The sequence below is a fragment of the Notechis scutatus genome, chromosome 4 (genome assembly GCF_049901735.1).
Source record: "Notechis scutatus isolate UNSWTSFEM ecotype Mainland chromosome 4, rNotScu1.2, whole genome shotgun sequence".
NCBI lineage: Eukaryota > Metazoa > Chordata > Lepidosauria > Squamata > Elapidae > Notechis > Notechis scutatus.
The window spans coordinates 6,043,378-6,071,201 of record NC_142012.1 but is presented as its reverse complement, the minus strand read 5'-3'; the positions used below and the strand labels follow the sequence as shown (position 1 = coordinate 6,071,201).

Sequence of the window (27,824 nt, the reverse complement as noted above, 5' to 3'; positions counted from 1 at the left end):
TCAGCCCCAGGAAGCAAACAATGACAAACCACTTCTGAAAAACCTTGCCAGGAAAACTGCAAGCTATTATCCCCAGGAGTCAAAACTGACTCAAAGGCGCATTCACGCATGCACACACAGACATACAGGGAGAGGTCCGATTTCTTTCTTTTCCCCAACAACATCCAGATATCTTAAGATTGCAGCTGCCATTATTTCCAATCGCCCACTGTGCACTAACTCACTTGAAATCTCCTTAGATGCACAAACCCCCATGCTTAGCTTTTTGGCAATGGTAGGGATGAAGGGTGATGAAAAGAGAAGTCAACAGATGCCCAGCTTCTGCGCAAATTGCCGTGCATAAAAACAGAATCAAACCTGTGAATACACTTCAGTTTACCTGGATGCTTAATTAACCTGGTTTTAATCGTCCAGCCGAGCCCTTCTCCTTCGGCTCTGATTGAAATGTCTACGCCAAAAGGGGAGACTGATCAGTACAAGACAAAAACATATACATGGCGCATGAGACAGGTGGTGTTGCCGCAAAGCTTTGAAAAAACAAAATAGCACACACACACACACAAATAACAGTTAGGGACACCAAACTTGGCGGTTTTCTTGCAAACGTTTCATGACCAAACTAGATCAGATTATCAGTGCTAGAAGGGAGTGAGGTTTGTGGAGAGGAGGAGGAGGAGGAGGAGGAGAAGGAGGAGGAGGAGGAGGAGGAGAGGAGGAGGAGGAGGAGGAGGAGGAGGAGGAGGAGGAGGAGGGAGGAGGAGGAGGAGGAGGAGGAAAAGACTGTGAGGTCCTTGGTGGCTTTCTTGCAGACATTTCAACACCAAACTAGGTAACCTCATCCAAACTGTCATGATAAATAAATATGAGCTGCAGGAAAGGCCAGCCAGAGGCTGTGAAAGGAACGTAGCCTTACTTTGTCATGGCAGGATCTGGCCACACCGCGATGCAGAGATAAGAAGTATTGCTTCCTGTGGACAGAAGTCCCTTTCCATCCAAAGAAAGGGTCTTCTTCTTCTTCTTCTTCTTCTTCTTCTTCTTCTTCTTCTTCTTCTTCTTCTTCTTCTTCTTCTTCTTCTTCTTCTTCTTCTTCTTCTTCTTCTTCTTCTTCTTCTTCTTCTTCTTCTTCTTCTTCTTCTTCTTCTTCTTCTTCTTCTCTCTCCTCCTCCTCCTCCTCCTCCTCCTCCTCCTCCTCCTCCTCCTCCTCCTCCTCCTCCTCTCCTCCTCCTCCTCCTCCTCCTCCTCCTCCTCCTCCTCCTCCTCCTCCTCCTCAGCAGTTTCTGTGCAAAACCAGCGGTTCCAAAACGAAGAAGAATATATATAGTATAACAGAGCTGGAAGCTGCCTTCCGATGCACACAGTCTGGTCCCACTGAATTCAGCTGTGCTTCTCCCCCCTCCCAAGCAGTTCAGAGGGCGAAGTTGGGGTCGTGTTTACACAGGGAAACCCACCCTCTAATGATAATCCCTGCTTAATTATGGGAGCTTCTTGGGTTGTTCTCGCTGCCCAACATACCCCACATGGTAGTAGTAGCGGTGAGGAAAAAAATAAGAAGAGTGATAACGTGGGTTTCAATCAAATCAATCAATCAATCAGCATAGAGCTGGAAGGTACCTCAAAGGTCTTCTAGTCCAACCCCACTGTTCAAGCAGGAGATCCTATTCCATTCCAGACAAATGGTCCACTACTTTATTTTCTGAACGAAAATCAAATATAAAACATAATTCTTCTTTCCCAGCCAGGGGCAGAGATCGTATTTTGCATCCACTGAAATCTCAATTCCTTTCACTGGCTACATTTTTTTTTTTTTTAAAAAAAATATACTTTTTCTAGTTTGGGCTCTTTTAAAAAAATTATAAAACAAACGCCACCAGCAATAATTAATAAAGGGGTCCCTGGACCACGAACCAATTTGGCCATTGAGCCCTATGATATAGATTTAATAAACACATCAAACAATATTAAAAACAGCCAAAAGAACGCCTTGTGGTTTCCAGCAGAAAATTGCAAGCAGTGGTGGACTCTTGTTTTTTTCCAGGCTGGAAATGTATTTGCTTATTTTTACAAAGATCCCAGCTTTATGATTCCCAATTGTTCCTCGATTGTCGTTGTTCAGCAAGAATGAAATATTGTCCTTGGTCTTCCCTGGATGAAAATCATAACCTCCCATGTCTCGTTGTGCAAAAGCTTATGCCTACCAAGCTACATTTTAAATGAAATAATAAAGAAATAATGGAAGCAAGCAAGGTTAAGCTGCCTTGAGGCAAGCAGACAAATAAAAATGATACTTGCAAACATTTTTGGTCCTTTTATAATTTTGACTCCAATTTGAATAAACACTAAGAAGCTGATTTGGAAACAATAAGATGCATATTTATGAAAACAATAATATAATAAGCTTTTGAAATATTGGATGCCGATAGAAAGATGAAAATTAGCACCAGGATAGGATGGACTTCCATGTTTCCAGTCTGCCTTTTATTTTAATTTATTTAGATTTTTCATTTATTCTGCCTTTATTGCTTTATAAGTAACTCAAGGCAATGAATGTTTAACCACTTAAGACTGTAATGAATTCTGCCTTGGAAGGACACGCAACGCCTCAGTCTTGTATGAGTTTATCGCCGAAAAAGGTCAAAATTTAACAATTAAAAAACCCCCACAGATTTCATCTTTAAACAACAAAGATTAGCCTTTTACTGCCAGATTGGCTGAAGGATTGAAGAAGGTTTTGCAAATTTCTATTCATGAGGATCATGCTGGATTTTTGCCATAAAGGTAGTTCAAGAATGTCTGGATGTTATGGAATATTTACAATTATAACAACATTTACATGAAAAACAAGCAACATTAAATATTTTTGGATGTGGAGAAATCTTTTGACAATTTAAATTTATATTTAAAGTTTTGGAAAATATGGACTTCTCTAGATATGGAGAATTTTTACTCAAGCAATTAAGGCGGTATAACAGGTTGAATAAATAAATAAAAACAATGCAATAAGTTGGTTTGTACATCTCAGCTGGCTGATATTATTGTTAATGGAGAATTCACCAAGCCATGTGAGATTCAAAAGGCTACAACACAAAGATGTCTTTTTTACTTTTTATTTTAGTTTGGAAGTTTTGACCAGAGACGTTAGACAGGATGAGGAAAAATTGGGCTTGAAGATTAAAAACGAAACATAGAAATCAAGTCTTCTCTGACTATTTAGTTTTGATTTTACAAGACCCACAAAATGGAACGGGATAATATTTGATCAAGAAGCTGAATACTGCTTTGGCTGGTTTTAAGATAAATAAACAAAAAAAGAAACCCCAAAATATTGTTTAAGAATAGGACTGTACAGAACCAGTAAATACGGATGAGTAAGTCAGATTTTAAAATGGAGGAGGGAAAAAAGAGGAAAACCATGGAGTTATACCGACTAATACAAATTCTAAATTATTAAAAAAATTAAAAATATGAAAAAGAACAATTATGGGACTGGAAATATTTTTAAAAGGTGTTACCGTATAAAGATGTAATTATGACTTTCTTTGTCAGGTAGAATTTTTGTAATCAAGATGAATATTTTACCCAACATCTCATTTTTATTCCAGACATTACCAATATCCGATTATGGGTGTTTTCCTTAAACAATGACAGACAGATATTTCTCAGTTAAATGGCAAAGGGGAAAAAAAAATGAGAATTAAATATAAATTGTTGCAGGATGCTAAAGAGAGGGGAGGATTGGATCTATCAAATTTTAACTTATATTTTGAGGCTTGTTGTTTTGTTTGGATGGAAGGATGGGTAATCTTGAAGAATAAGAGGTTTTTAATTTGCATTGCCCTAATTTGAGATTTGAGTGGCATGCTTATTTGTGACATGATTATTTCATTATTTTATTTTGTATTTTATTACGATATTTATAGGGAACATGCAACCCCTGATATACAACAATAAAACACATTAAACATACAAACACAAAGATATTTAATTATAGCATCAGCAGTGTGTGTGTGTGTATGTGTGTATATATATATTTCTGATGCTCTATTTAAACAAAATTGTGTATGTAAGTATAATGTACTTATACTTACATAGTACAATATACAATAAAGTATTAAATTAAGGTGGCATTATGATAAAACCAAAGACAATACAAATTTTAAAAATTGTTTTGTTAAGCGTGCCATGCTAAGAGTTAGGATTAAATACAAAACAAGGCTTTCTCCTAAAATAGCTTTTGGATTGCCACCCTAAGAAGCATTATTTTACAAAAGCAGTGATAATAAAACCAATCTGGTGGACCTTTGGTGAAATATGCTGTTTTATTGATTTAATTGTATTTATTAAATTGGTTTGCCACTCATCTCATTGTTTTACGAAAGATGAACTTAATTTGAAGTTGAAAGGAGGATGGATCTGTCACAGATTCACATGTTGACAATTAAAATAAAGATTTAACCGAGATAGGCGAAGCTGTGGTTTTTGTATACAGAAAGTAAGTTCGAAATTGAACTGCAGGGATAACTGTGCTTTTTTGCTAAGGTTTGGAATGGTTGTTGAAACCGAACTTGGAAAATGAATATGTTAAAGATTGTATGGGAAAATTAAGAATTTTGGTTCCAAAATAAAGACTGGTCAGTGGGAAACCATGCAAATGAATGGATTGAGATTTATATTGAATTATCATTCGGAAGAAATTTTTTTATAAAATGATGGCATTGAACACACGAGAAATTGTCAAAAGCGTATAAAAGAGTTTCAAATGTAGGTTGGAAATGCAACCGCAAAGAGGATGCATTTTATCATCTCCAGGGGAATTGCATTAAAGCAAAGAAACACTTGGGATCAGATTTGTACTTTTAATTCTGAAGATTCTGAAAATAAATATAAACATTGAAACTAAACGTTTTCCTTTTTGGTTGGATGGATAAAGAACCAGCAAGAAAATATGGTCCTTTGTTCTTCTGGCAGTGAGAATCTTACATGCGCAAAAGTGGAAAGATGCATGAATGGATGATAAAAGCGATGGAATTAAGAGTTTTGGGGGTTTTGAATAATTTTAATTTTTAATTGCTTTTCTATCTATCTTTTTTATTATGTAAGCAGAGTTGCCCAATCAGGAAAATGGGATTCATATAAATATAATAAACCAATAAATAAGGGTGAAACTGACTGTTTTAATTAAAGAATAAAATGTATTCAATAATATTTTGCTAGGAAACAATTTCTGGACTTTTTGCTTGAAATTGGGAAAAAATGAAACTTTGATTTTAGATTTTTTTTTTGATGATTAGAATGGTGTTCTTATTACAAGAAATGGATCAAAATATTGTGAAATGCAAAGCAAATAGTTGAGGTTGTATTATTTTTGAGATCTACTGCACAGGAAAAAAAACAGAAGTCACTGTATATTTTCTCTCTCTCTCCCTCCCTCCCTCCCTCCCTCTCTCTTAGTTTCTAATGTTTGTTTTTCCCATATTTCCTGGTGATGGCAGAATACAGAATACAGAAGCCTGATGATGGCAGATGAGATTCTGCCAAAACGTTGCTACAACTTTAAAAGCACAACTATAATGACGTGGAAAAATACCCGAACAAAGCTGAATACTATATATATATATATATATATATATATATATATATATATATATATATATATATGTATGTATGTATGTATGTATGTATGTATGTATGTATGTATGTATGTATATCCTGTTTCTCCAACAATACGGCCTCCCCCAATAGGAAGTCCCAGCATGTTTTATAGGCATGAAATGAAATTAAGCCCCTCCCCCCAAATTAAGGCCTATATCAAAACATGCGAAATGGGGGGGAATGGTGGGGGGGCTTGCCATTAGGAAGTACTTTTGTTGCACACCCGGATATGGTGCTGCCTGCGTTGACCCCGATATGAAGTGCCCCACCAATGCCGAGGTCAACATCCAAGCTGTCGCCGCCCACCCACCTGAAGATGCAAGGGGGGGGAAATTAAGTAACCCCCGAAAAGATGACCTAGCCATTTTTTCGGGGCTCAAAAAAAATAAGACCCCGCCTTATTTTATGAGAAACACGGTATATATAATATAATATAATATAATATAATATAATATAATATAATATAATATAATATAATATAATATAATATAATATAATATAATATAATATAATATAATATAATATAATATAATATAATATAATATAATATAATATAATATAATATAATATAATATAATATAATATAATATAAATATAAATATAAATATAATAATATAATATAATATAATATAATATAATATAATATAATATAATATAATATAATATAATATAATAAATATAATATAATATAATATAATATAATATAATCACACACACACACACACACACACACACATATATATATATATAGTGGGGAGGGGTTTCTCTTCTTCGGTGGTCAGACCATCAAATGAATCTCCAGAGAATCACCTGTAATGGCTTATAGGCTTTGTAGAAGTAAAACAATATTCCTCAAGCCTTTTTTTTTTTTTGGTCCCCATTACCCAAAAGAGCTTTTTACCCAATGTAGGCAAAACACTTTAACTGAAGTATCCCTGTTGTGATTGTGTAATGAGTTTGTGTGACATTACCCAAAGAAAGACCACTTTTACCCAATTTGGGGGTCATTTAGGAAGCTCTGGGATAAAAGCTATAAGGTTTCCAAGCAGAAAAATGGGGAGAAAATGTAATTTTCTTTCCCTGAGGATTGGCAGGCAATGAAGCTGCAGGGAGAGGCAACCCACAGGCAGGATTTGGATCTACTGGAGAGAGAGCCAGATGAGACCGAGCTCTAGTTAGAGACAGAAAGAGAGAGAGAAAGAGAGAAATAATAATCATCTGTCTATATAAAAGCGAAATACCACTCATGCATCATCACAAAATCTCCAGAATCGTAAAGCCTACAAACTTGAAATTTGGCACCTATGTTCCTCTTGGCTTCTAGGTGCTCACTCAGAAAGGATTTTTCAAAACGACCATCAGAGCATTAGTATTTCATATATTATTATTAACATGCACCTTCCCCACCTGAAAAGAAATCTGTTCCAAATGCAAAACACAAGCAGAGGAGAGGAGTTTCAGTTTTAGTTTGACACCACCAAGCTGCTTTAGGACAGAACAGTTGAGCTAAGCCACACCCAGGCTCCTTGCTGTCTCCTCCTTGCTTATATAGCAAATACTGTTCTAGTTTCCAAACAGCCCTCAACTCTCTCACACACTGACAGGATGCTAGCCAGATGAATACCGATGGATGCTGGTAGGCAGAATTCCTCCCCCCCCCCCCTTATTTTCCTCCCCCAAAATTAAGCCCAACCACATAGTTTCATAGCGAAGCACGGATATCGAGCTAGTAAAATAATAAACTCTTGTATTGCCTTGAACTGCAAGGAGATCCAATCAGTCGATCTTAAAGGAAGTCAACCCGACTGTCCATTGGAAGGAGAGATCCTGAAGCTGAAATGCTTTGGCCATCGAAGAAGAAGAGGAGACCCCAAGGTGGAGAAAGATGGAAGGCCAAAGGGAGAAGCAAATGGCAGAGGAGAGCTAAATTAGATAGGGTTAGGGTTAGGGCAAATGTGAATTTGGGAAAACTCCAGATGACAGTGGAGGATGGGGAGGGGGCAAAGGGGGCTTGACATAGTGTGATACTTGGGGGTCATGGAGAGTCGGACAGGATTTAGTTTCTGAACAACAATGATAGAAAAATAGATGGGAAGACCCGTTAGCATTCCTGATTTATGTAGGTTAAGTGAGGAAGGAAGGAAGGAAGGAAGGAAGGAAGGAAGGAAGGAAGGAAGGAAGGAAGGAAGGAAGGAAGGAAAGGTGGAGAAAAGGAAGAGAAAGAAGGAAAGAAGAGGGGAGGAGGAAAGAAAGAAGGAACAAAGAAAAAAGAAAGGAAGGAGAAACAAAAAGGGAGGGAAAGGGAGGGAGGAAGGAAGGAAGAAAGGAAGGAAGGAAGGGAGGGAGGAAGGAAGGAAGGAAGGAAGGAAGGAAGGAAGGAAGGAGAAGGAGATAAAATTGAACATAAAATAGAGTCGGAAATAGAAATAGAATAGAGTAGCATAGGAAATAGAAATAGAAAAGGATAGAAAAGAATAGAATAGGAAATAGAAATATGGCATGGCATGGCATGGCATGGCATGGCATGGCATGGGATAGGATAGGATAGGATAGGATAGGATAGGATAGGATAGGATAGAATAGAATAGAATAGAATAGAATAGAATAGAATAGAAAATATGGAATGGAATGGAATAATGTAGAATAGAATAGAAATATGAAACAGAATAGAATAGAATAGGAATGCAGAACAGGAGCTGGAAGGGACCTTGGAGGTCATCTAGTCCAGCCCCCTGCTCAGGCAGGAGAACCTATAGCATTTCAGATAAGTAACTGTCTGTCTAGTTTGTCCTTCCTTTTCCAGAAGAGTTGCATGTTCTGAATGTAGGTGACCACGTGGCACTTTGGGGAATTTCTAGCCAGATGAACAGAAAGCTTCTCCTAGAACAGTTAACACAGAATTTGAAGAAGAGTCTACGGTGACTTTATTTTGGGGGAAAATTATGTTTAGAATACAGTAATTTCAGGCAGTCCTCGAATTATAACAGTTTGTTTAGTGACCAAAGTTACAACAGCATTCGAAAAAGGGATTTTTGACCATTTTTCACACTTACGACCGCTGCAATATTTTCCCCCCATGGTCACATGATCCAAATTTAGATGCCTGTCAACTGACTCATATTTATGACAGTAGGCTGCGCCCTCGGTCATCAGTCAAGGACTCCCTGGAAAAGAGGAACAGATGAAAAAAAAACTACACCGATTCAAAAACTAGAATCCAAGCAAAGAGGCGACAGGACAGGGATGAGAGTGTAAAGTGTGAAAAACCGGTCGTAAGTCGCTTTTTTCCCCCCTGACGTCGTGGTAACTTTGAACAGTCACGAAATGAATGGGGGGTGGGGGGAAACTGGAGAACAACTTGCATCCCCAAATCTCACCCACAACATCAAGGTTTTAAGGACAGACTGTACACCAGAGGTCTCCAAACTTTATTTCACGAGTATTTCATGAGAAGAGTCCTCCATTCCTCTGCTCGCAACAGAATACCCTATATCACCAGGCTTGAAATTTTGGGCTTGGACAATCTTGAACTATGCTGCCTATGGTTGGACTTAAGCGTAGTACACAAAATTATCTGCTACAATGTCCTACCTGTCAATGACTACTTCAGCTTCAACCACAACAATACAAGAGCAACACAACAGATACAAACTCAATGTTAACCGCTCCAAACTTGATTGCAGAAAGTACGACTTCAGCCACAGAGTGGTCAATGCCTGGAATGCACTACCCGACTCTGTAGTTACATCCTCAAACCCCCCACTCCTTTAACCTCAAACTATCCACTATTGACCTCACCCCATTCCTAAGAGGTCTGTAAGGGGCGTGCATAAGTGCACCATTGTGCCTCCCGTCCCTGTCCTCTTGTCCCCATTTAATTGCACCTATTTTCTGTATTCTTACTCATGTTTATACTTATACCTATTATTTTGTAAGCGACTGACAAATCAAATAAATAAATAAACTTGGCTACTTTAAGACTTGTAGACTTCAACTCCCCAAAATTCTCCAGCCAGAGTAGCTCCTCCCAGATGAGTGTAGCTGGCTGGAGAATTCTGGGAGTTGAAGTCCACAAGTCTTCAAGTGGCCAAGTTTGGAGAATTCTGCTGTACACACACAAACCTTGAATGTGGGAATGCGATGATGTGTAAACTGGGTTTGTCTGACATGATTGTGCCCCATCCAACTGCCAGGGCCCCCCCCTCAGGGCCAGACCCCTTTCTGACCCCCCCAACAATATGGCTGCTGCCCCCCCTTGAGATGGTGGCAGGAGTCTAGCCCCCCCACTTGTGGACTTCAACTTCCAGGATTCCTGAGCTGGCAGAGGAATTCTGGGAGTTGAAGTCCACAGGTTGTAAAGTTGGCATAGATGCCCACCCTTGCTCCTACGGTTCCATTTGCTCCCTTTTATAGCCCCCTTCAGCAGCTGGTCTCGCCAAGGAGGGCAGGAAGAGGGCAGTGTGGCCTATTGGTGGCATCTCCCTCCTCTTACAAGTCTCTGAATATTTCTATTGGCAGAAGATCGTGGCAATCTCCTCCTGAAGCACGGTGAAAAGCCAACTAGACCAGGGCTCTCCAACCTTGGCAACTTTAAGACTTGTGGACTTCAACTCCCAGGATTCAGCTTGCTGGCTGGCTGAGGAATTCTGGGAGATGAAGTCCACAAGTCTTAAAGTTACCAAGGTTGGAGAGCCCTGAACTAGACTGTGTCTACAGTGGTTTCCGGCTCTGTTTAAAGCCCGTAGCTGACCTTGCCTGGGCTTCAAAACCTAGGGAGGTCAGAGCTGGTAAATGCTGGGAAAGGAGGCCACCAGGAGATGAAACTGAAATTCTCCCCATCAACTTCCTTGGAATCACTTTGGCCTCAGGATTTCTCTTTAGCCCTCCTTCTTTTCGGAGCAGCAAACCCCAACGTCAGGCAGGGACTTGCAGTAAATCCAGAGGTCGGTGTGTTGGAGGTCTGTAGAGAAGTGTGTGTGCGTGTTTTCTTTGAAGACGTTTTGTTTTCTCATCCCAGAAGCTTCTTCAGCTCTGACTGGATGGAGGGGAACGGCAGGATTCATATTCCCTGCAGACAGCTGGTCATTTGCATCCTTTTTAGAGGGTCCTTGAGGCCACCTGGAGGTTTATCTGTGTCCTCAGGGCCACCTGAGTGGAGGTTGTGTGTGTGTGTGTGTGTGGAGGTTGTGTGTGTGTCTGCTCTCCTCTCCAGAACCTTCACCCTTTCTCACAAAAAGAAAAAACTCCAACTTGGTTTCCTCTTCACAACCTTCCTTCTATCAATCAATCAGAATAGAGCTGGAAGGGACCTTGGAGGTCATCCAATCCAACCCCCCTCTGCTCAAGCAGGAGACCCTCTACCATTTCAGACAAATGACTGTCCAATCTCTTCTTAAAAACCTGAAGTGATGGAGAACCCACAACTTCTGAAGGCGAACTGTTCCATCGGTTAATTGTCCTCACTGTTAGGAAGTTTTTCCTTAATTCCAGGTTGCTTTCTCTCCTGGATTAGTTTCCACTCATTGCTTCTTGTCCTGCCTTCTGGTGCTTTGGAAAAATAGTTTGACTCCCTCTTCTTTGGGGCAGCCCTTCAAATACTGGAAGACAGACAGTCATCATGTCCCCCCAAGTCCTTCTTTTCATTGAACTAGACATACCCAGATCCTGCAAATGTTCTTCGTATTTTTTTAGTCTCCAGGCCTTTAACACATGAAGAACTGGGTTTGGCCAGTCTAGAGAAAAGTAGGACTAGGGGAGGACATGATAGCTGTTCTGACCCACACCCTTTTCCAACAAATCAAACACAATCCAAAGGGAAGGGAAACCTTTTAATGCTTCTGCAAAATAATTAGCTGCGATAAGCACAAGCCTTACCAAACTGTGCAAGACTTGCCAAAAGATAACAGACAAGAGATAATTTGCAAAATAAGAATCTTCAAATACAAACTCAGGATACTGGAATGTCCACGAGGCTGGAGTTTCAAAACGTCTTTGCCTTCTGCAAAGAAGCTTAGTTTCACAGCTGGCTTTTATCTTCTTGAAGGAGGGGCCATTATCTTGCAGCCTTACTCCTGAGTCGCCCGTGCTGTTGCAGCTGCTCTTTCCTGCAAGCAGCCCTGCGCACTCGCGCACTTGGCACAGGCTCCTCGGGGACCTCTTCCTCACTACTCCCAGCCCCCCCACAATCTCTGAAGGCAGCGGTCCACTTCCTAATGGTCCTGGCCCCTCCTCTGAGTCCTCGCTCTCCTCAGCCGTCCACACCTGCTGCTGGCTAACCACAACAACAGCAGCATTCTGGGATTTGAGGGGCTGCCACAAAGAAGAGGGGATCAACTTATGTTCCTTCAGGTTGGGTGGACTTTGTGCAGGAGAAAATTCTTGGCTAGTTGGAGCCCTCAAAGTGGAAAGTCTTTGGCTGCTGTGGTTACCAGCTGGAAGGTCTTGCTGTCCACTCCGACTGAAGGTTTCCCTTCGAGGGAGCCCTTCCTTCTGCACATTCTCCCTGACAGTAATTCAAGGATGCACTTCGAGCTCAGGTGCACCAAGCAAGGAAGCAAGGAAAAGCAACTCGAGGGACTTTTGAGTTGCAAATTCCCTTTCTCTCCCTTTCATGTTCTTCCCTTTCCTGGAGACATTTTCTCTCCGAAGTTATGAATTATTCTGTCAGACAGACAGACTAACAGAGTTGGAAGGGACCTTGTAGGTCATCTAGTCCAACCCGCTACCCCAGCAGGAGACTCTACACCATTTGTGACAAGATGGTAGGCCAGTCTCTTTCTTGAAAGCTTCCAGTGTTTGGCAGGGAGAAGCTGAATCAGAAGTCACCTTAAGCCACTCGGCTCCCAGCATCTTCAATGTTTTCTTGACATCTGTTTTCTTGTGCTTGTTTTCGCATTTTGCACTTTTCCAGCCCAGCCCCAGGTTGCCACTCAAATAGTAATTAGATTCACAAATGCCATCCTTTGCAGGGAGAAGAAAATACACAGAGGTGAACTTTACATGAAACACAGGACTCCGTTTGTCTTTTTTTTTTTTTAATTTTCTTGATTTATATCCTGCCTCTCATTCAGGACCTCAAGGTGATATACATACTACAACCTTCCTCCTCCTCCTCCTCCTCCTCCTCCTCCTCCTCCTCCTCCTCCTCCTCCTCCTCCTCTTCCTCCTCCTCCTCCCCTGGTTACCATGCCACAACCTTGTAAGGTAGGTCAGATTGCCTGAGAAACTGTCAAGCAGAATTTTTGCTATAATTTTATCTATATGTGTTGTTATTATTAATTATATGTTGTCATCATTGACTGTATATTATAATTAATTGACTGGATGGTGAAGAATGGAAGGAGTAGAAATCCTTCCATTCCCCATCATCCAGTCAGAGCTGAAAAAGCTTCTTGGATGAGAAGTGAAATGTCTTCAAAGAAAAAAAACAGAAAGTCCAGTTGTCTCTTGAGAAAAGCCCCTTTGGGACAACTATGACCTGGAGGATGGAGAATCTGCAAGGACATTATAATTAACTATTACTATAAACGATCTGGTATTATTCTATTTATTGGATTTATTTGCCACCCAATTGGTAACAAAATGACTCTAACTATCTATCTACTACATTATAATTGATTACTACAATATCTGGCATTATTTTCTGCTAATGTTTTGCACCATTACGAACTACCAGGTATTAAGATCCGCCATTATTAATTACCTGTTAATATTATCTGGCATTATTATCTACTATTATTAACTATCTGTTACTATATTATATCTTAGCAGTCGCTAAGCGTCAACGCTGGCTTGGTAGCAGTTTTTATTAACCACAAATATTAACCCGAAATTCTGATTTCGCTTTTATTACACCTGCCTTTTCCGCCACCTGGAGCATGGAGGGTCCGAGGCGGAAGGCCTCCCTCAAAGGAACACACCTGGGATCCAGACCAGGAGATCTACTGTGTGTTTGTGTGCGGGCGTGTAAAATCCTTTTGCCTTCAAAACTGCTGTGGGGGGGAGCGCAGCAATTTCGAAGGCAAACGGATTTTGCACGCATGCACAAACACACAGTAGATCTCCTGGCCTGGATCCCCCAATCTGCTAAATCGGAAAGAATCTGGATGAATGGAGCGCGTGTTCCAGGGATGAATTTCGCCCTAATCCTTCTCCTTGGCTTTCTCAGCTTGTGGCGGAGATCCAATCCAAAGGCCTTTTTTTGTTTTTTGTTTTGGTAGCAGATCTGAAGAACCCAGTCGACGACCCCATGGCGGTGGGTGGACTTTACTGAAACCCACCTCCCCTTTAAGTGCAAGGTAAAAAGTGGAGCCCTTTAGCCAGAAATCTAAGGGCGGCCGTTTGTGACTTCGCTGGCCCCAACAAGCCAACTGCTCACCACGTCACTAATACACTGTAATCCACCCAGGAATTTAGAAATGCGTTTTCGGAATTGCGTCTCGGAGGCCTGGGGTGAAGGGCGATGGCTGGGGAGAGCCCCTTTCTGGGGCAGCTTCCCTGCCTTCTCTGGTTAAGAGAATCCGGGCTAGTTTTTCTGAAACGGCCAAGCGAGAAGCGCCAGTCAAAACGCCTCCAAGTTTGACTTTGAAAAAAAAAAATCTACCAAGGTTAGTCATTTATCCCTTGAGTGGCATCTTCTCAGGGCGGGCCAGTCCTGTGTTCCTGGTTCGAATTTCCACGCTGGGCCAAGTAGATGTGGGCATTGGTCTCCTGGTGGTCTCCCTTCCCAGGCCTAGCCTAACCCTAATTCTCTGGTGTTTCTCCTTCGCAAACAGATCTTAGCAAGATCATCTTTATGCAACCTGCCCACCACCCCCCACCCCGTGGAAGCAAAGAATCCACGTTTATCCTTTTCAGATTTGAATATTACCTTGATTTCCTAAAGTTCCCAGCATGCATTTATTTATAGTATTTATAGCCCAGCCACACACACACACACACCCGCTCCAAATCTCACAATTTGAGGCTCTGGATGAAATAGAACAATTCCCCCCTCCCACCGCAGGCCCGGGAGAGAGTGGGGAGGTTCCCCAAGACAAAAAACGCAAAACAGACCCGAAATCGGAGTGAAGCTGTTTGACTGCAAGTGTAAAGAGGCGCGTGTTGGCCGGATTCGTAACTGCCGAATGTGTTCTTTGCTTAATTATGCGCGTTTTAATTCTGCCTGTTGAGATCATAGGCCTGCTTGTAAACCAAGCGCATCTTACACGGCCAGAAGACGGTGTGTAAATCTTTCGTGGGGTGCGCGCGGATCTCTGCTCTGAAAAATAGCAGGCAATTTCCTTGTAGGTAAGCAATCAATTTGGTTGACTTTACTTTAATTTACTTTGTCATTGCACCTCGCACAATGAAATCAAACACCATCTTCAGTGCACGTCATGACCATGAAAATAAACGCAAACACACATCCTTCACACTCCACGCATTGAATTGAAAAACCCCGATACTGCACCAACACTGTACTCTACAACAGAATTCAACAGAGCTACTGCCCTGGGATAGAAGCTGTTTTACAGCCTATTTGTCCTTGTTTTTATTATTCTCCTGTACCGTCTGCCAGACGGTAATAGTTAAAAAAAAAGCGGGTGCCCAGGATGAGATGGATCTTTGAGGATGTTTTGAACTTTCTTAAGGCAGCGGGAGCTATAAAGCTCTTCCAAAGAGGGGAGAGGGCAACCAATTGATCCTCTGGGCAATGCCATTTAACAAAATAATGCCTTTCCATTTCGAAATGTCCAATAAAATATCTCCCGTGCAGGGTAACAACAGAGAGGGCGTCCTGGAATTTTTATGAAATCTGAAATGATTTTATTTTTATTTTATTCAAACCGGGAAGAAGGAAAAGAGCTCCTCCCCTGTTTCTAACGGCTCCCCCCCACAAATTTTGTTAAAACCTACGGTTGCAAATCAACGTTTAAAATCCCCCCCCCCCAAAAAAAATCTATGTTTGAGATGTAGGCCGCAGCAGCGTTTCAGCACATCAGAAAGAAATCCGCCATCGAAGAGTTCCCAATGAATTCAGTCGCCATTTTCGCCAAGGGGGTGGTGGTGGTGGAAAAAGAGTCCCATTCCACCCCCCCACACACACCCGTCTTCGCCCTGCAATATTTTCCTTGCTCAATAAAATAAATAACACATCCGCCCGCGCGAGCCCCTAGTTGGATAACGTGTCGACATCAACCGGCAAGGAGTAAAGAAAGGGAAAAAAAGAAAGAGAAGGTTTTGCACTAAATGGAAGCCGTACCCACTACTCTCCATGGGGGTCGCTTCCTCTCCCCTCCCCCAAATTAAAGAAAATTTATCTGGAGTTGAAATCCCTTCACCAACACCGGGGGTTCCCCAACTCTCAAAAAAGGAATATTTAGTGCTGCGATTACGATTTAAAAAAAATAAAAAATAAAAATGAATTCGTCCCTTAAGAAATTGTGAGCCTTTGGCCGGAGAGAAAAATCCATCCCTGAATTCTCACGGACACCTGAATTTCAACCAGTGAGTGCGGCTTGTTTCTCTTTTCCCCCTTTCCTGGCTCTCTAGGAATAAACCTTGCAGCGAGATGGGTGGCGAACAAATTTAATAAATAAATATATAAATAAATATCAAATAAATAAATAAACAGAGAGCTACCCTCCCGTTTTCTGAGTTCAGAGCTGCAAATGGCGGCTGGATCTAAAAAGAATTCAGACTCGCCACACAGGGAAGGAAGGAAGGAAGGAAGGAAAGGAACAGGGAGGAAGATGGAGGGAGGGAGGAAAAGTGGAAAGAGAAAAAGAAACGGGGAGAAAGAAGGGAAAAATATATTGGAAGGAAGGAGGAAAAGGAACAGGGAGAAAGAAGGCAAAATATAGAGGAAGGAAAAGAGGAAGGAAGGGGGGGAAGGAACAGGGAGAAAGATGGAAAAATATAATTAGAGGGAGGGAGGGAGGAAGGAAAAGTGAAAAGAGACAAAGGAACAGGGAGAAAGAAGGGAAAATTATAACGGAAGGAAGGAAGGAAGGAAGGAAGGAAAGGAACAGGGAAGAAGAAAAAATATAATTACAGGAGGAAAGGAAAGGAGGAAGGAAGGAAGGAAAGGAAGGATGGAAGAAAGGAAAGGAAAGGAAGGAAGGAGAGAAAAGGAACAGGGAAGAAGAAAAAATATAATTACAGGAGAAAAGGAAAGGAAAGGAGGAAGGAAGGAAGGAAGGAACGGAAGGATGGAAGGAAGGAAGGAAGGGAAGGAAAGGAAGGAAGGAAGGAAACGCCAAGACAGAAAAGTGTGCAGCCCAGGTGGAAAAAAAAGGCTACCGCCGATTTTGGCAGCGGCTTCGGCTTCACCGAGGAGTCAGGGAGCTGCCGAGCGAGCAGCTCGGATCCACCGATCCGGCCCCCAAGAGCAGCGGTCGTGAGAAAGGCCCAGGCGGCCTGGAGAGAGGCGGCGGGCCCGCGTCCCGGCCAGCAAGAGCCGCGTCGACTGGCGACCCTCGCGGCGGATCCGCCTCCCCCGCGCATCTCCTTCTCCCTTTGTTCCTGCCGAGCCTTGGCGGGGACCGGGAGGTGGGTTCGAGTCCGGGGGTCGCGTGTTCCGGCGGGGTGTGTGTGTGTGTGGGGGGTCTGGGGTCCCAGCAACCCCCCTCCAGCGGTCCTCCGGGAAGCGGCGATCATTTCTCGGGGTGTCTGCGAGAGGGAAGAGCCGGCCACTCGCGGAAATAGGAGGCCGCTTTGGCGGGGGGGAACTCCGGCCGTTCTCGGGGGTCGCCCAGGGACGGCTGGCGAGGTCCTTCCGTTTGCTGCGGGGGTCTCGACACCAAAGGAAAGGAGCATCAATGAAACCGACTGCAGCCCCTTCAAGCCCCAGCAGAGGAAGAGCCGCCCCCCGTCGCCCGCCCTTCCCCGAACAGCGTCGGCAATAAAAATGGACTCAAAGGGGGCAATTTCCCCAAACTGCATAATTTTTGGGGGTGCAGATCTGCCTGCGCCCTCCATTGACGCTCCAAATTGCCCCCGTGGCTCCCCAGCGCCTTTCGTCGCCCCTTCGTTTCCTGCAAGTTTGTGGCTGGGGGCGGGGGGGGCGGCTTTTGGCCCGAAGCAACCTATAATACTTCCAGGATCGGGGCCTTGTCCTCCTCTTCCTCCTTTTCCTTCTCCTCCTTCTCTTTCTCCTTCCCCTCCTCCTCCTTCCCCTTCTTTTCCTTCTCCTCTTTCTCTTCTGCATCCCCTCCTTCTCTTTCTCCTTCCCCATCTTCTCCTTCCCCCTCCTCCTCCCCTTCTTTTCCTTCTCCTCTTTCTCTTCTGCATCCCCTCCTTCTCTTTCTCCTTCCCCTCCCCCTTCTCTCCTTCTCTTTCTCTTCTGCATTCCCTCCTTCTCCTTCCCTCTCCTTCCCCATCTTCTCCTTCCCCTCCTCTTCTGCATCCTTCTCTTTCTCTTCCCCTCCTCCCCTTCTTCTCTCTCTTCTCTTCGCATCCCCTCCTTCTCTTTCTCCTTCCCCATCTTCTCCTTCCCCTCCTCCTCCTTCCCTCCTTTTCCTTCTCCTCTTTCTCTTCTGCATCCCCTCCTTCTCTTTCTCCTTCCCCATCTTCTCCTTCCCCATCTCCTCCTTCCTTTTCCCCCTTCTTCTTCTCTTCTGCCCTCTTCTCACTTCTCATCCCCCCCCTCTTCCCTCCTTCTCCTTCCCCACCTTCTTCTCCCTTCCTCACCTTCTCCTCTCCTCCTTTGGCCTGCTTGAGGCACCCCATTCACCTTTTAATTTATTTTGTTTTATTTATGGATTTAGTTTAGTTTGTCAAGCATGCATTAGAAATCAAGTATAACCTATAAACCTATAAAAGTACAAACGGGTATAAGTATAGACATAATAAACGACTGCGAATAAATTAAAACCTTGGACGGAGGAGCCCTGGGCAGACTTCCCAGGGGCCTTGCCTTGCCCCAAGAACCCACGCCGCCCAGCGCTGCTGCTCTTTTTATCCAAGCCCAGCCTCCAGCCTTCAAGGAAACCCACCCGGGGCTCCCCTGCCCGGCCAAGAAACGACCCCACAGGCCAAGGAGAGGAGAGCAGCAGCTCGGAAACGGGGCAGCAGCGCTGGAAACCCCACTGTTCTTGGCATACTCTTCCAGGAAAGGAGAGGAGCCGGAAAGGGGAAGTGGGAAGTCCCCAGAAGGGTTTCCAAAGAGGCAGGAAGGAGCGAGAGGAGCTTTGCGGGGGTGGGGGTGGAGGAAAAGCCGAGGGCTGCAGAAAAGAGAAATTAGAACCAAACAGAGGAGTCCCTTTTATTCGTGCCTTGATTAGGATTTGGCTTTTGGTTCCGGGTCTAATTCTGAGTGCTGTTTTTGACATTGAAAGCTCCATGTGGCTTGGGACCCGGGTTATCTGCGTAGGGGATCCGTCCTCCTCAATTCTGTTTGACCCTTCAGATCTAGGGTGCGTTGTGGCCCCCACGTTTCAGGGGGGAAAGACCCTTGTCAAACGGTTCCAGGAAGTTGACTTTCGTTGAATTGCCGTTGCACCTCGTACAACGAAATCAAACACCATCTTCAAGTGCACGTCAGGACCGTGAAAATAAACACGGACACACATCTTTCGCCCTCCACACGTTGAATTGAAAAGCCCCGACAACGCACCAACACTGCACTACACAGAAGGTGGGCCGCCTTCTCTCTACTTCGGAGGCCTGGTTTATAGAATAGTCTCTGGCTGCCCCTCAAACTCAAAGGGGGCTAGTTTCATGATCCTTTTAGACTATCCCACCATCCTTCAAAATCTGGCTTGTGCCATCAGGCCTGTGGGCACCCCAGAGAAGCGGGAGAATGATTCAGGTGTGGGTTCATAGGGTTTCCCCTAAAATTCCTTTGTATCGTTTTCTTTAAAAAAAATATTTTAACCACAATGATCCCATTGTGTCGTATTCATTACTTTGTTCTAGCTTTATTGGTGCGTCGCTGAGAGTTGTATAGACGGGAGGTTAGATAAACCCGATCAATTAAAAAAATTAAAATAAAATTAAAACATCGGAAATAAATGGAGGTAAAGACGGGAGGGGTTGTCACCCACGTCGGTGACTCTAACGGGGAGGCTTGCACGGACGCTCCCGCGTGGGGATCCTTGCAACACGCGCGCGCGTCTGGGACCTGCTAAGTCAAGGAAAGCCGGGAAAAGCAAACAACAAAAAAACCTCCCAGGGATTTTTTATTTGCCCGCAGGAGCGCCCCGTTTTCCGAGGCCAACGCCACGCCTCGGATCCCCCGAAAACCACGGGATGGAAAGGCTGAACCGCCTGATTCCCGCACAGATTTCCCCACCCCCGAGGTTTCCTCCGAGGGAAACGGCTGCCGGATTTCAACCGCGAGTCTCCCTCCCTCCTTCCCTCCCCCCCCCTCTATATATACACACACAAACACACACATACATACGTATACATATACATACACACACACACAAACACACACACACATATATATATATATACACCCTCTCTTTATTATATATATATAATAAAATTTTTGTCTGTCTGTCTGTCTGTCTGTCTGTCTGTCTATCTATCTATCTATCTAATCTATCTATCTATCTATCTATCTATCTATCTATCTATCTATCTATCTATCTATCTATCTATCTATTTCTGCCTGTCTATCCATCCATCTATCTATCTATCTATCTATCTATCTATCTATCTATCTATCTATCTATCCATGTCTATCCTGTCTGTCTATCTATCTATCATCTATCTATCTATCTATCTATCTATCTATCTATCTATCTATCTATCTATCTATCTATCTATCTATCTATCTATCTACTTATCCCTGTCTGCCTGTCTATCCTATTATCTATCTCCATCTATCTATCCATCTATCTATCTATCCATCCATCATCCATCTATCTATCTATCTATCTATCTATCTATCTATCTATCTATTCTATCTCTATCTATCTATCTATCTATCTATCTATCTCATCTATCCATCCATCCATCTATCCATCCATCTATCTATCTATCTATCTATCTATCTATCTATCTATCTATCTAATCTCTTCGTAAGGAAGGCCTAGGCCCTAGAATCATCGAGCAGGGGACATCAGCCGGGGGAATTCAAGAGGGCAGAATCCCAGCCCAGGCGACACATTTGAGGGAGGGGAAAAGAGGGAGGGAAAAAAATCCCATATATTCCGGCAGCCTCGCCTCGCCCGGCGATCTCAAACCAAACTCGTCCCAGCGTGCGGGAGGGACCGGACCGGCCGCCTTAAATCCGAAGGGCTCTCAAGAAGCTTTTGACTCCCGGGAAAGCGTCTTCGGCGGGAGAAAAGGGAAAAAGAGATGGAGGCCGTAAGAGCGGCGACTCTCGGGCCTCAGCCGGAGGGCGAAGGCGAATTCGGTGGGATCCCCCCGCTTTGCCGGTGTCCGAAAGACGGGGCAGTTGGAAGGAGCGCGGGCAGGCCTGGCTGGCTCCGCCGCCGCCGCCGCCGCCTTCTCTCCAGCCCCTCTTCCCCAGCCTCGGAGGAGGGGGACGAGAAGAAGAAGCCGGAGGCCGGCCTGAAAACCCGCCGTTTTTTTAGTTACAGCTGCGGCCAACCCTCTACTGCCTCCCCCCGCCCCCCAAAAAAAAAAATCTGAGGGGGGGAAACGGAAGAGAAACGGAGGAGGCCTTTGGCGCTGGGAAATGGTGGGGCAGCCCCTCTTTCCGCCGTTTTCCTTTGCACAACAACCGCGAGCAACAATTTGAGTCACAAAAAGGGCCTTCGTTCCTTTATTTTCGTATTAAACTTGGGCAGCTAATAAATACTACTACTAGTAGTAGAGAAATATTACTACTAGCATTAGTAATAACTAATAGCATACTGGCTATTATAGTACATAATATTATTTTATTTTTAGTGTTTTGTTTTAAATATGGTTTTACGTTTGTATAAGCTGCCTCTAGTCACCATGGGCGAATAGGCGGCAATATAAATAAATTAAATAATAGTAAAATTAATATAATAATAATAATGTTATTTTGTGACAACTAACATCACTACTAGTAGTAATTATCTTTCTTGCCTTTCGTATGATAGTTGGGCAGCTAATAAATAGTAGTAGCAGCTGAGAATTATTACTAGCATTAGTAATAACTAATAGCATACTAGTTATAATAGTATAACTATTAGTTATATTATACTATGACAACTTAACATTACTACTACTAGTAATTATCTTCCTTGCCTTTCATATGATAGTTGGGCAGCTAATAAATAGTAGCAGCTGAGAATTATTACTAGCATTAGTAATAACTAATAGCATACTAGTTATAATAGTATAACTATTAGTTATATTATACTATGACAACTTAACATTACTACTACTAGTAATTATCTTCCTTGCCTTTCATATGATAGTTGGGCAGCTAATAAATACTAGTAGTAGCAGCAGAGAATTATTACTAGCACTAGTAATTAATAGCATACTAGTTATAATAGTATAGCTATTAGTTATTTTATACTATGACATTGTATGATAGTTGGACAGGTAATAAATACTAATAGTAGCAGCAGAGAATTACAACTACTAGCATTAGTAATAATAGCATCTAGCTATTATAGCATAACTATTCGCTATATTATGACTATACTAGCATTACTACTTGTAATAATTCTCTTCTGGTACCTCCTTGCCTTTCCTTCATCCGATAGTTGGGCAGGTAATAAATACTATTACTAGAGAGTTATTACCATTACTAGTTGTACTACTACTAGTAATAATTCTCCTCCAGTGCCTCCTTGCCTTTCAACTTGCACTCCACACACAAAGGGCGTATTTTAGTCCATCCTCTTCCTTTCTCCATCCATGCAACATTTTGGGGAAGAAAAATAAGAGCTCCCCACTTCAGCTTCTCATTTGTAAACGAAACCCCCCCCCTCCCCGCGGTAAACATCCCACTGAAATGGAGCCTGAAATGGGGGGGGGTGGGGGTGTTTCCGAAAAGGACCATTCAGACGCTTCTCGGCCTGCGTAGCAAAAAGTTCCCCCCTCCCTTCGGTCCCCGCAGCCCTTTCGGGTCACTTGCGGGAGGGGGTGTCCAGCCAACAGCCCTTCCAATCGCCGATGCCCCCCCCGAAATTTCACTAGGAGTGCAAAAAGAGCGAAGGCAACCCCGTTCCAAACTGGTGGGGCGAAAGGCAGGCCTTACTCCAGCGCCCGGTGGCTGGGCAATCCGCTGGCTGCGTCGGCTTCTCCTCCGAGAGTCCCTTCAACTACTTTGGGGGCCCGATTTCATAGCCAAGACCCCCATTTTTTTTTAAAGCACCAAAAGGCTCACTCTGCTCGCGGCGTAGTCCCGAAAACCACCCAGCCCCTGCAGCGGACAACCTCGTTCGGGGAAGGCGGCAGGTGTGCTAAGGGCTCCCACGATAAATCGCCCGAACCGATTAAGGAGAAAGAAGATTTTTGGTGGGTGGGAGGGGGCGAGCCGGCCAGGCCAAGCGCAGGACCAGGTATTTGCTCTGAAGTTGAAACAGCCCCGGGCGGAGGAAGCACCTGGGCGTAGAAGAGGATGGCGAGGGGAGACCAAGATCTCCCCCCCATCAAAGACCTCCCTCCTCCTCCTCCCACCCCCCCCATCCAAGCCATTCTTCTTCAGGAGTCCGCCCCGCCCCTTCTCCCCTCTTCCTTTCTCCGAGGCTGTTTCGTAACCGAATCCTCAACCGAACCGGCTCCCCGCCCGGCCCCAGAGGGTTGCGTGGAAAAGGCCCTTCGCTCATACCGGGCGCCCCCCCACTCTCCCTCCCTCCCTCCCACCTCCGCAAGGTGGGGCTGCGGGACTCCTGTTCCCATCCTCCCCAGCCAACGGAGGCAAGGCCCGCATCTGCTGAGGAGGATGGGGAACGCGGCGCAAGCATTTCCCAAGGGTTTACGGCATTTTTTTTTAACCCGGAGGGGGATGGAGTGGTGGGGGAGGGAAAGACCCGGCCGGGCGGTGGGGGGGTCTTTCTCTTCGTGAAGCCCGAGCCGGGTGTGGGGGGGCAAGGAGAAGAACCCCCGCGCTGGGCTCTCTGAGGCCTCGGTGACGCGGTTTCCCTGCGACGAGGCTGGTGCGGGGACACGCGCGCGCCCCGTGCCCCCGAAGCCCTGGGTAAAGCGGAGGTGGGGGAGCAGATGCGGCCAAGACCCCAAGCCACGCGCCCCCCCCCCCGCCCCCCATTGCCGGACTGCAAAGATGAACCAGCCAACGCGAGCTGCCCTTTCAGGCGCTGGAGGTCTTCCAGCCTCCAACACACACACACACACACACCACACCACACATACACACCACACAGATACACACCACAAACACCACAGACACATACACACCACACACACCACACACACCACACACACACATACCACACACACCACACACGCACACCACACACGCACACTACACACACACTACACACGCACACACCACACACACACACACCAACGCAAATATAAACAAACAAACCTACGCGCAGGAGAAAAATCTTCGCTCTAAGCTCCGTCCTCCCCTTTCCATTCCCCGTCCTCTCCTAAAAACGCACCCGCAGAAACCCTGGCCTGGCCTGGCTCCTCTTCCTCCGCTGCATGGAATGGGGTGTTTGGGGGTGGGGGACGGGGTGGGGGGGAGAGGCGATTGAAAAGGGACCCCCGCCCCGCCCGGTGGAAGCTTAGTAACCGGGACCCGGATCGGTTGGGACAGGCAGCGGCGAAGGTGGGGGGGAGAGAGCCGGGAGGAAGGAGCAGGCTCTCCGGTTCAACCATCGGCGTAGAGACCCGCTATTGCTGCTGGCGGTGTGGGGGTGTCGGGGGAACGCCAGTGGGGGGAGGAGGATACCCCCAAATGGGAAAGCTGGGCTGGAAGCGGGGCGCGCGCTGGGGTCTGGAGGGTGCTCCCTGAGGTGGTAAAGACCGGCCGAGTTTGGAGAGGAAGAAGGCTGGAAAACGCCAGGTGTTTTTTTGGGGGGAGGGGGCAAAAACCCCGTTTTGGGGGCTTTGGGCGAGGTGGGGGCTGAGTCGAGAAGGCGCTGCCGGAATGCGGGGTGAAGGAGGGGGAGGTCTACAACCAACGCCCCTCCTGCCTCGGAAGTTGCTGGGACCCCTTACCTCGTACCAGGATCCGGCGGCAATAATCCGTTTCGCCCGCGGGGGACTGGTTGCCGCTCTCCGAAGCGCCCTCTTGGGAAGGGCCGCTGGAAGCCGACGTCCCCGCCGCCAGGTCCCTCAGCTCCCCGCCGCCTCCTCCTCCTCCTCGTCCCTTGGCGCTCTCCTTGCCCCGCGCCCGCTCGAAGGGGCCGCCGGGCTCGCCCAGGAGGAGGGCGCGCCTGCCCCCATCGCTCATGCCGGAGTGGAACATGGGCCTTTAGCTCTTATGCCGAGCCCCTTCTCTCTCCCCCCCCCGCCGGCTACTTGGGGTCGGCCACGGGGCACCGGGAAGCCCAGGCGGGGGGCATGGCGCCCGGCGGAGCCTCCGCCCGCCAGGCTCCTCCTGATGATCTCGACGGCTGGAAAGGGCCCCCGAGCTGCGTCTCTTCTTGCCTAGAAGCCTCGGCTGCCTGGAGAAGCTGCGCAAGTCCCGGCGGCGGCAGCGGCGGCGGCGGCGGGAGAGCCAGAAGCGCAGAGCCGGCGCCGGTTCCCAATGTCGTCTGCCGGAACTTCGGCCATTTCTTGCCCCAGCAGCCGCCACCAACTCCACCGCCCGGTTCGGCGCGGGGTCAAACTTCTCCGGGCCGGCCGGCGGGCCAGCGCGCTCTTGCCGCCTCCATCCCCGCGCTGCGCTGCGCTGCGCTGCGCTCCCGCCCGCCGTCTCTCTCTGATGAGCGAAGGGCGAGCCCAGGCGAGCGCAGCTAGCAAGCCCGGCCTCCTCCTCCTCCTCCTCCTCCTCTCCGCCGCCCGCCCTCGCCCCCGCCCGCCCTCCAGGTTGGACCATCCCCGGCTCCAGGCGACCCCGGCCGCGGAGGGGGAGGGAGGTGCGGGGGAAATCACGGCCAGAGCCCCCCTCCCGCGCTCGGCCCGCCTTCAATGAGCGAGCCTCCCCCCACCAGCGCTCTGAAGCTGGGGGGGGGAGAGGGGGCGGGAGGCTCAGCCCCCCACCCCCGCACGTAATTTCCTGCTTGGCGGAGCCTGCCCGGGTTCATTCATTGGCGAACAAAGAACGGCTGGGCGGTTCCCGCACCCCTTCCACGCCCCTCCCTCCCTCCCCTCCCCGAGTGTCCCCCCGATGGCCTTTGGGGATCCCTCTTGCCCCCTCCCACCCTGGGGACGGCAGACCTCCCCCTTCATCGAGTCCGTCTCTTGGTTGGCCCAGCTGCCGCTCGGCCGTCTCCCCTCCTCTCCCCGCCGCCGCCGCCGCCGCCGAAGGCTTGGGGAGAGCTCCTGTACCGCCGCCGTTCACAGGCGCTGCTCCGCCGGTGCGGGAAGAAGGACAGCCCGGAGCAGAAACGTTGCCAGGGACCGGGGCGAGATTCAGGGTCCGTCAGAGCAGCCCTGGCAGAGCGCTTACGTTGCCCCCCTGCGCCTTTCCGGCATGCAGGCTAGAAAGTGCCTCGCGGGGGCTGATTTCCTTTCCTTTCCTCCCATTCTCTTTTCTTCCTTTCCTTTCTCTTTTCTCCCATTCTCTTTCCTTTCCTTTCCTTTCCTTTCCTCCATTCTCTTTCCTTTCCTTTCCTCCCATTCTCTTCCTTTCCTTTCCTTTCCTTTCTTTCCTTTCGTTTCCTCCCATTCTCTTTCCTTTCCTTTCCTCCCTATTCTCTTATCTTCCTTTCCTTTCCTTTCCTCCCATTCTCTTTTCTTCCTTTCCTTTCCTCCCATTCTCTTTTCTTCCTTTCCTTTCCTTTCCTCCCATTCTCTTTTCTTCCTTTTTTCCTTTCTCTTTCCTTTCCTTTCCTTTCCTTTCCTTTCCTTTCCTTTCCTTTCCTTTCCTTTCCTTTCCTCCCATTCTCTTTTCTTCCTTTCCTTTCCTTTCCTTTCCTTTCCTTTCCTCTCCTCTCCTCTCCTCTCCTCTTTCCTTCTCTTTCCCTTCCTTTCATTCCATCCATCCATCCATCCATCCATCCATCCATCCATCATCCATCAAACCGGGAGAACGCGAGGCAAACAGATTCGCAGACCGTTACTCTCGGGATCCTAGGACGCCTCCCCAGTGTAACCGAGTCCGCCCCCCCCCCCACTGAAGCTGCTCCTTGTTCTAACCAGGCCCGACCAATCTGTTTCGTGAGAAAGGGGTAGAGACCCTCACCCACAACGCGACCTTGCGCGGGTTTGCAGGACTAAAACTTTCGCCTTCAACATTTGGGGCAGAGAGAGCTGGGTGGGTGGGTGGGTGGGAGCTGGCCCTGAATCCAGCCGGTTTCCGCCTGAAGGAGGACCCGATCCTAGCGCCGCACCTTCTCTATTGCCCGGCGCTGCCTCTTGGGCTCAGAAAAAGGCGCAGCCCGCCGTTCTCCCAGTCGGAAGTGAGAACTCGAGCTCGCTCCCAGGACTGGTGGGAAGAGAACCGCGTTGGGTGCCAAAAACACACGGAGGAACCCTCAGGGTGGCTTTTCCCGACAGACTAATTTTAAATCAAAGGCAGAAGGACGTTAAGAAGTCGTTTTGCTGTACTCTTCCCAGCCTGGGGAAATGCGGGACCCCCCTTGGAAGACTCGCAGAGTTTCAAACCCTTCGGTTGTGGGGAGTGGGTGAGAAGAGGAGGGTGTCGACCCTTTTCCGACTGGCCCCTTTGAGTGAAAGGCAGGAGGGCCGCGGCTCACTTCCTCGGATGAGGAGGTTGCCTGGCCTGGTGGAGGATTTAAATTCGGGAAAGGAGCAAGGGGCCGAGAAGAGAAGGAGAAGAAGGAGAAGGAGAAAGGAGGGGAAGGGAAGGGAAGGAAAGAGAGGAGAGGAGAAGAGGAGAGGAGAAGGGAAGGGAAGAGGGGAGAGGAGAGGAAAAGGGGAGAGGGAGGGAAGGGAGAGGAGGGGAAGGAAGGGAAGAGAAGAGAAGGGGAGGGAGGGGAGGAGGAGAGGAGAGCAGAGGAGTGGAGGCGAGGCTGGGCTTGCAGACACGGGGCTCCGCATCTTAAACAACCTCGGACTTTTGGCGAAAGTGTCTTCATAGACTGGAAAGACCCACCCATCCAGGGCATTTCCTAACCAGCTGGGGACGGTGCGTGTTTGTGCGTGGACGCGAGTCAGCCGTTTCTCCCAGGCGGTTCTGCCCTGGTTGGGGAAGG

At 46.6% G+C, this 27,824-nt stretch overlaps 1 protein-coding gene across 1 annotated transcript in view; it reads right to left on the bottom strand.

Annotated features, from left to right (window-relative positions):
* VAX2 (ventral anterior homeobox 2) overlaps positions 1-25,071 on the bottom strand; it is a 39,320-nt gene extending 14,249 nt beyond the window's left edge. The window contains 1 exon segment of the mRNA XM_087965731.1: positions 24,721-25,071. Coding sequence (XP_087821857.1) covers positions 24,721-24,970 — 250 coding nt within the window. The 5' untranslated portion in view covers positions 24,971-25,071.
* Positions 25,072-27,824: the final 2,753 nt, after the last annotated feature.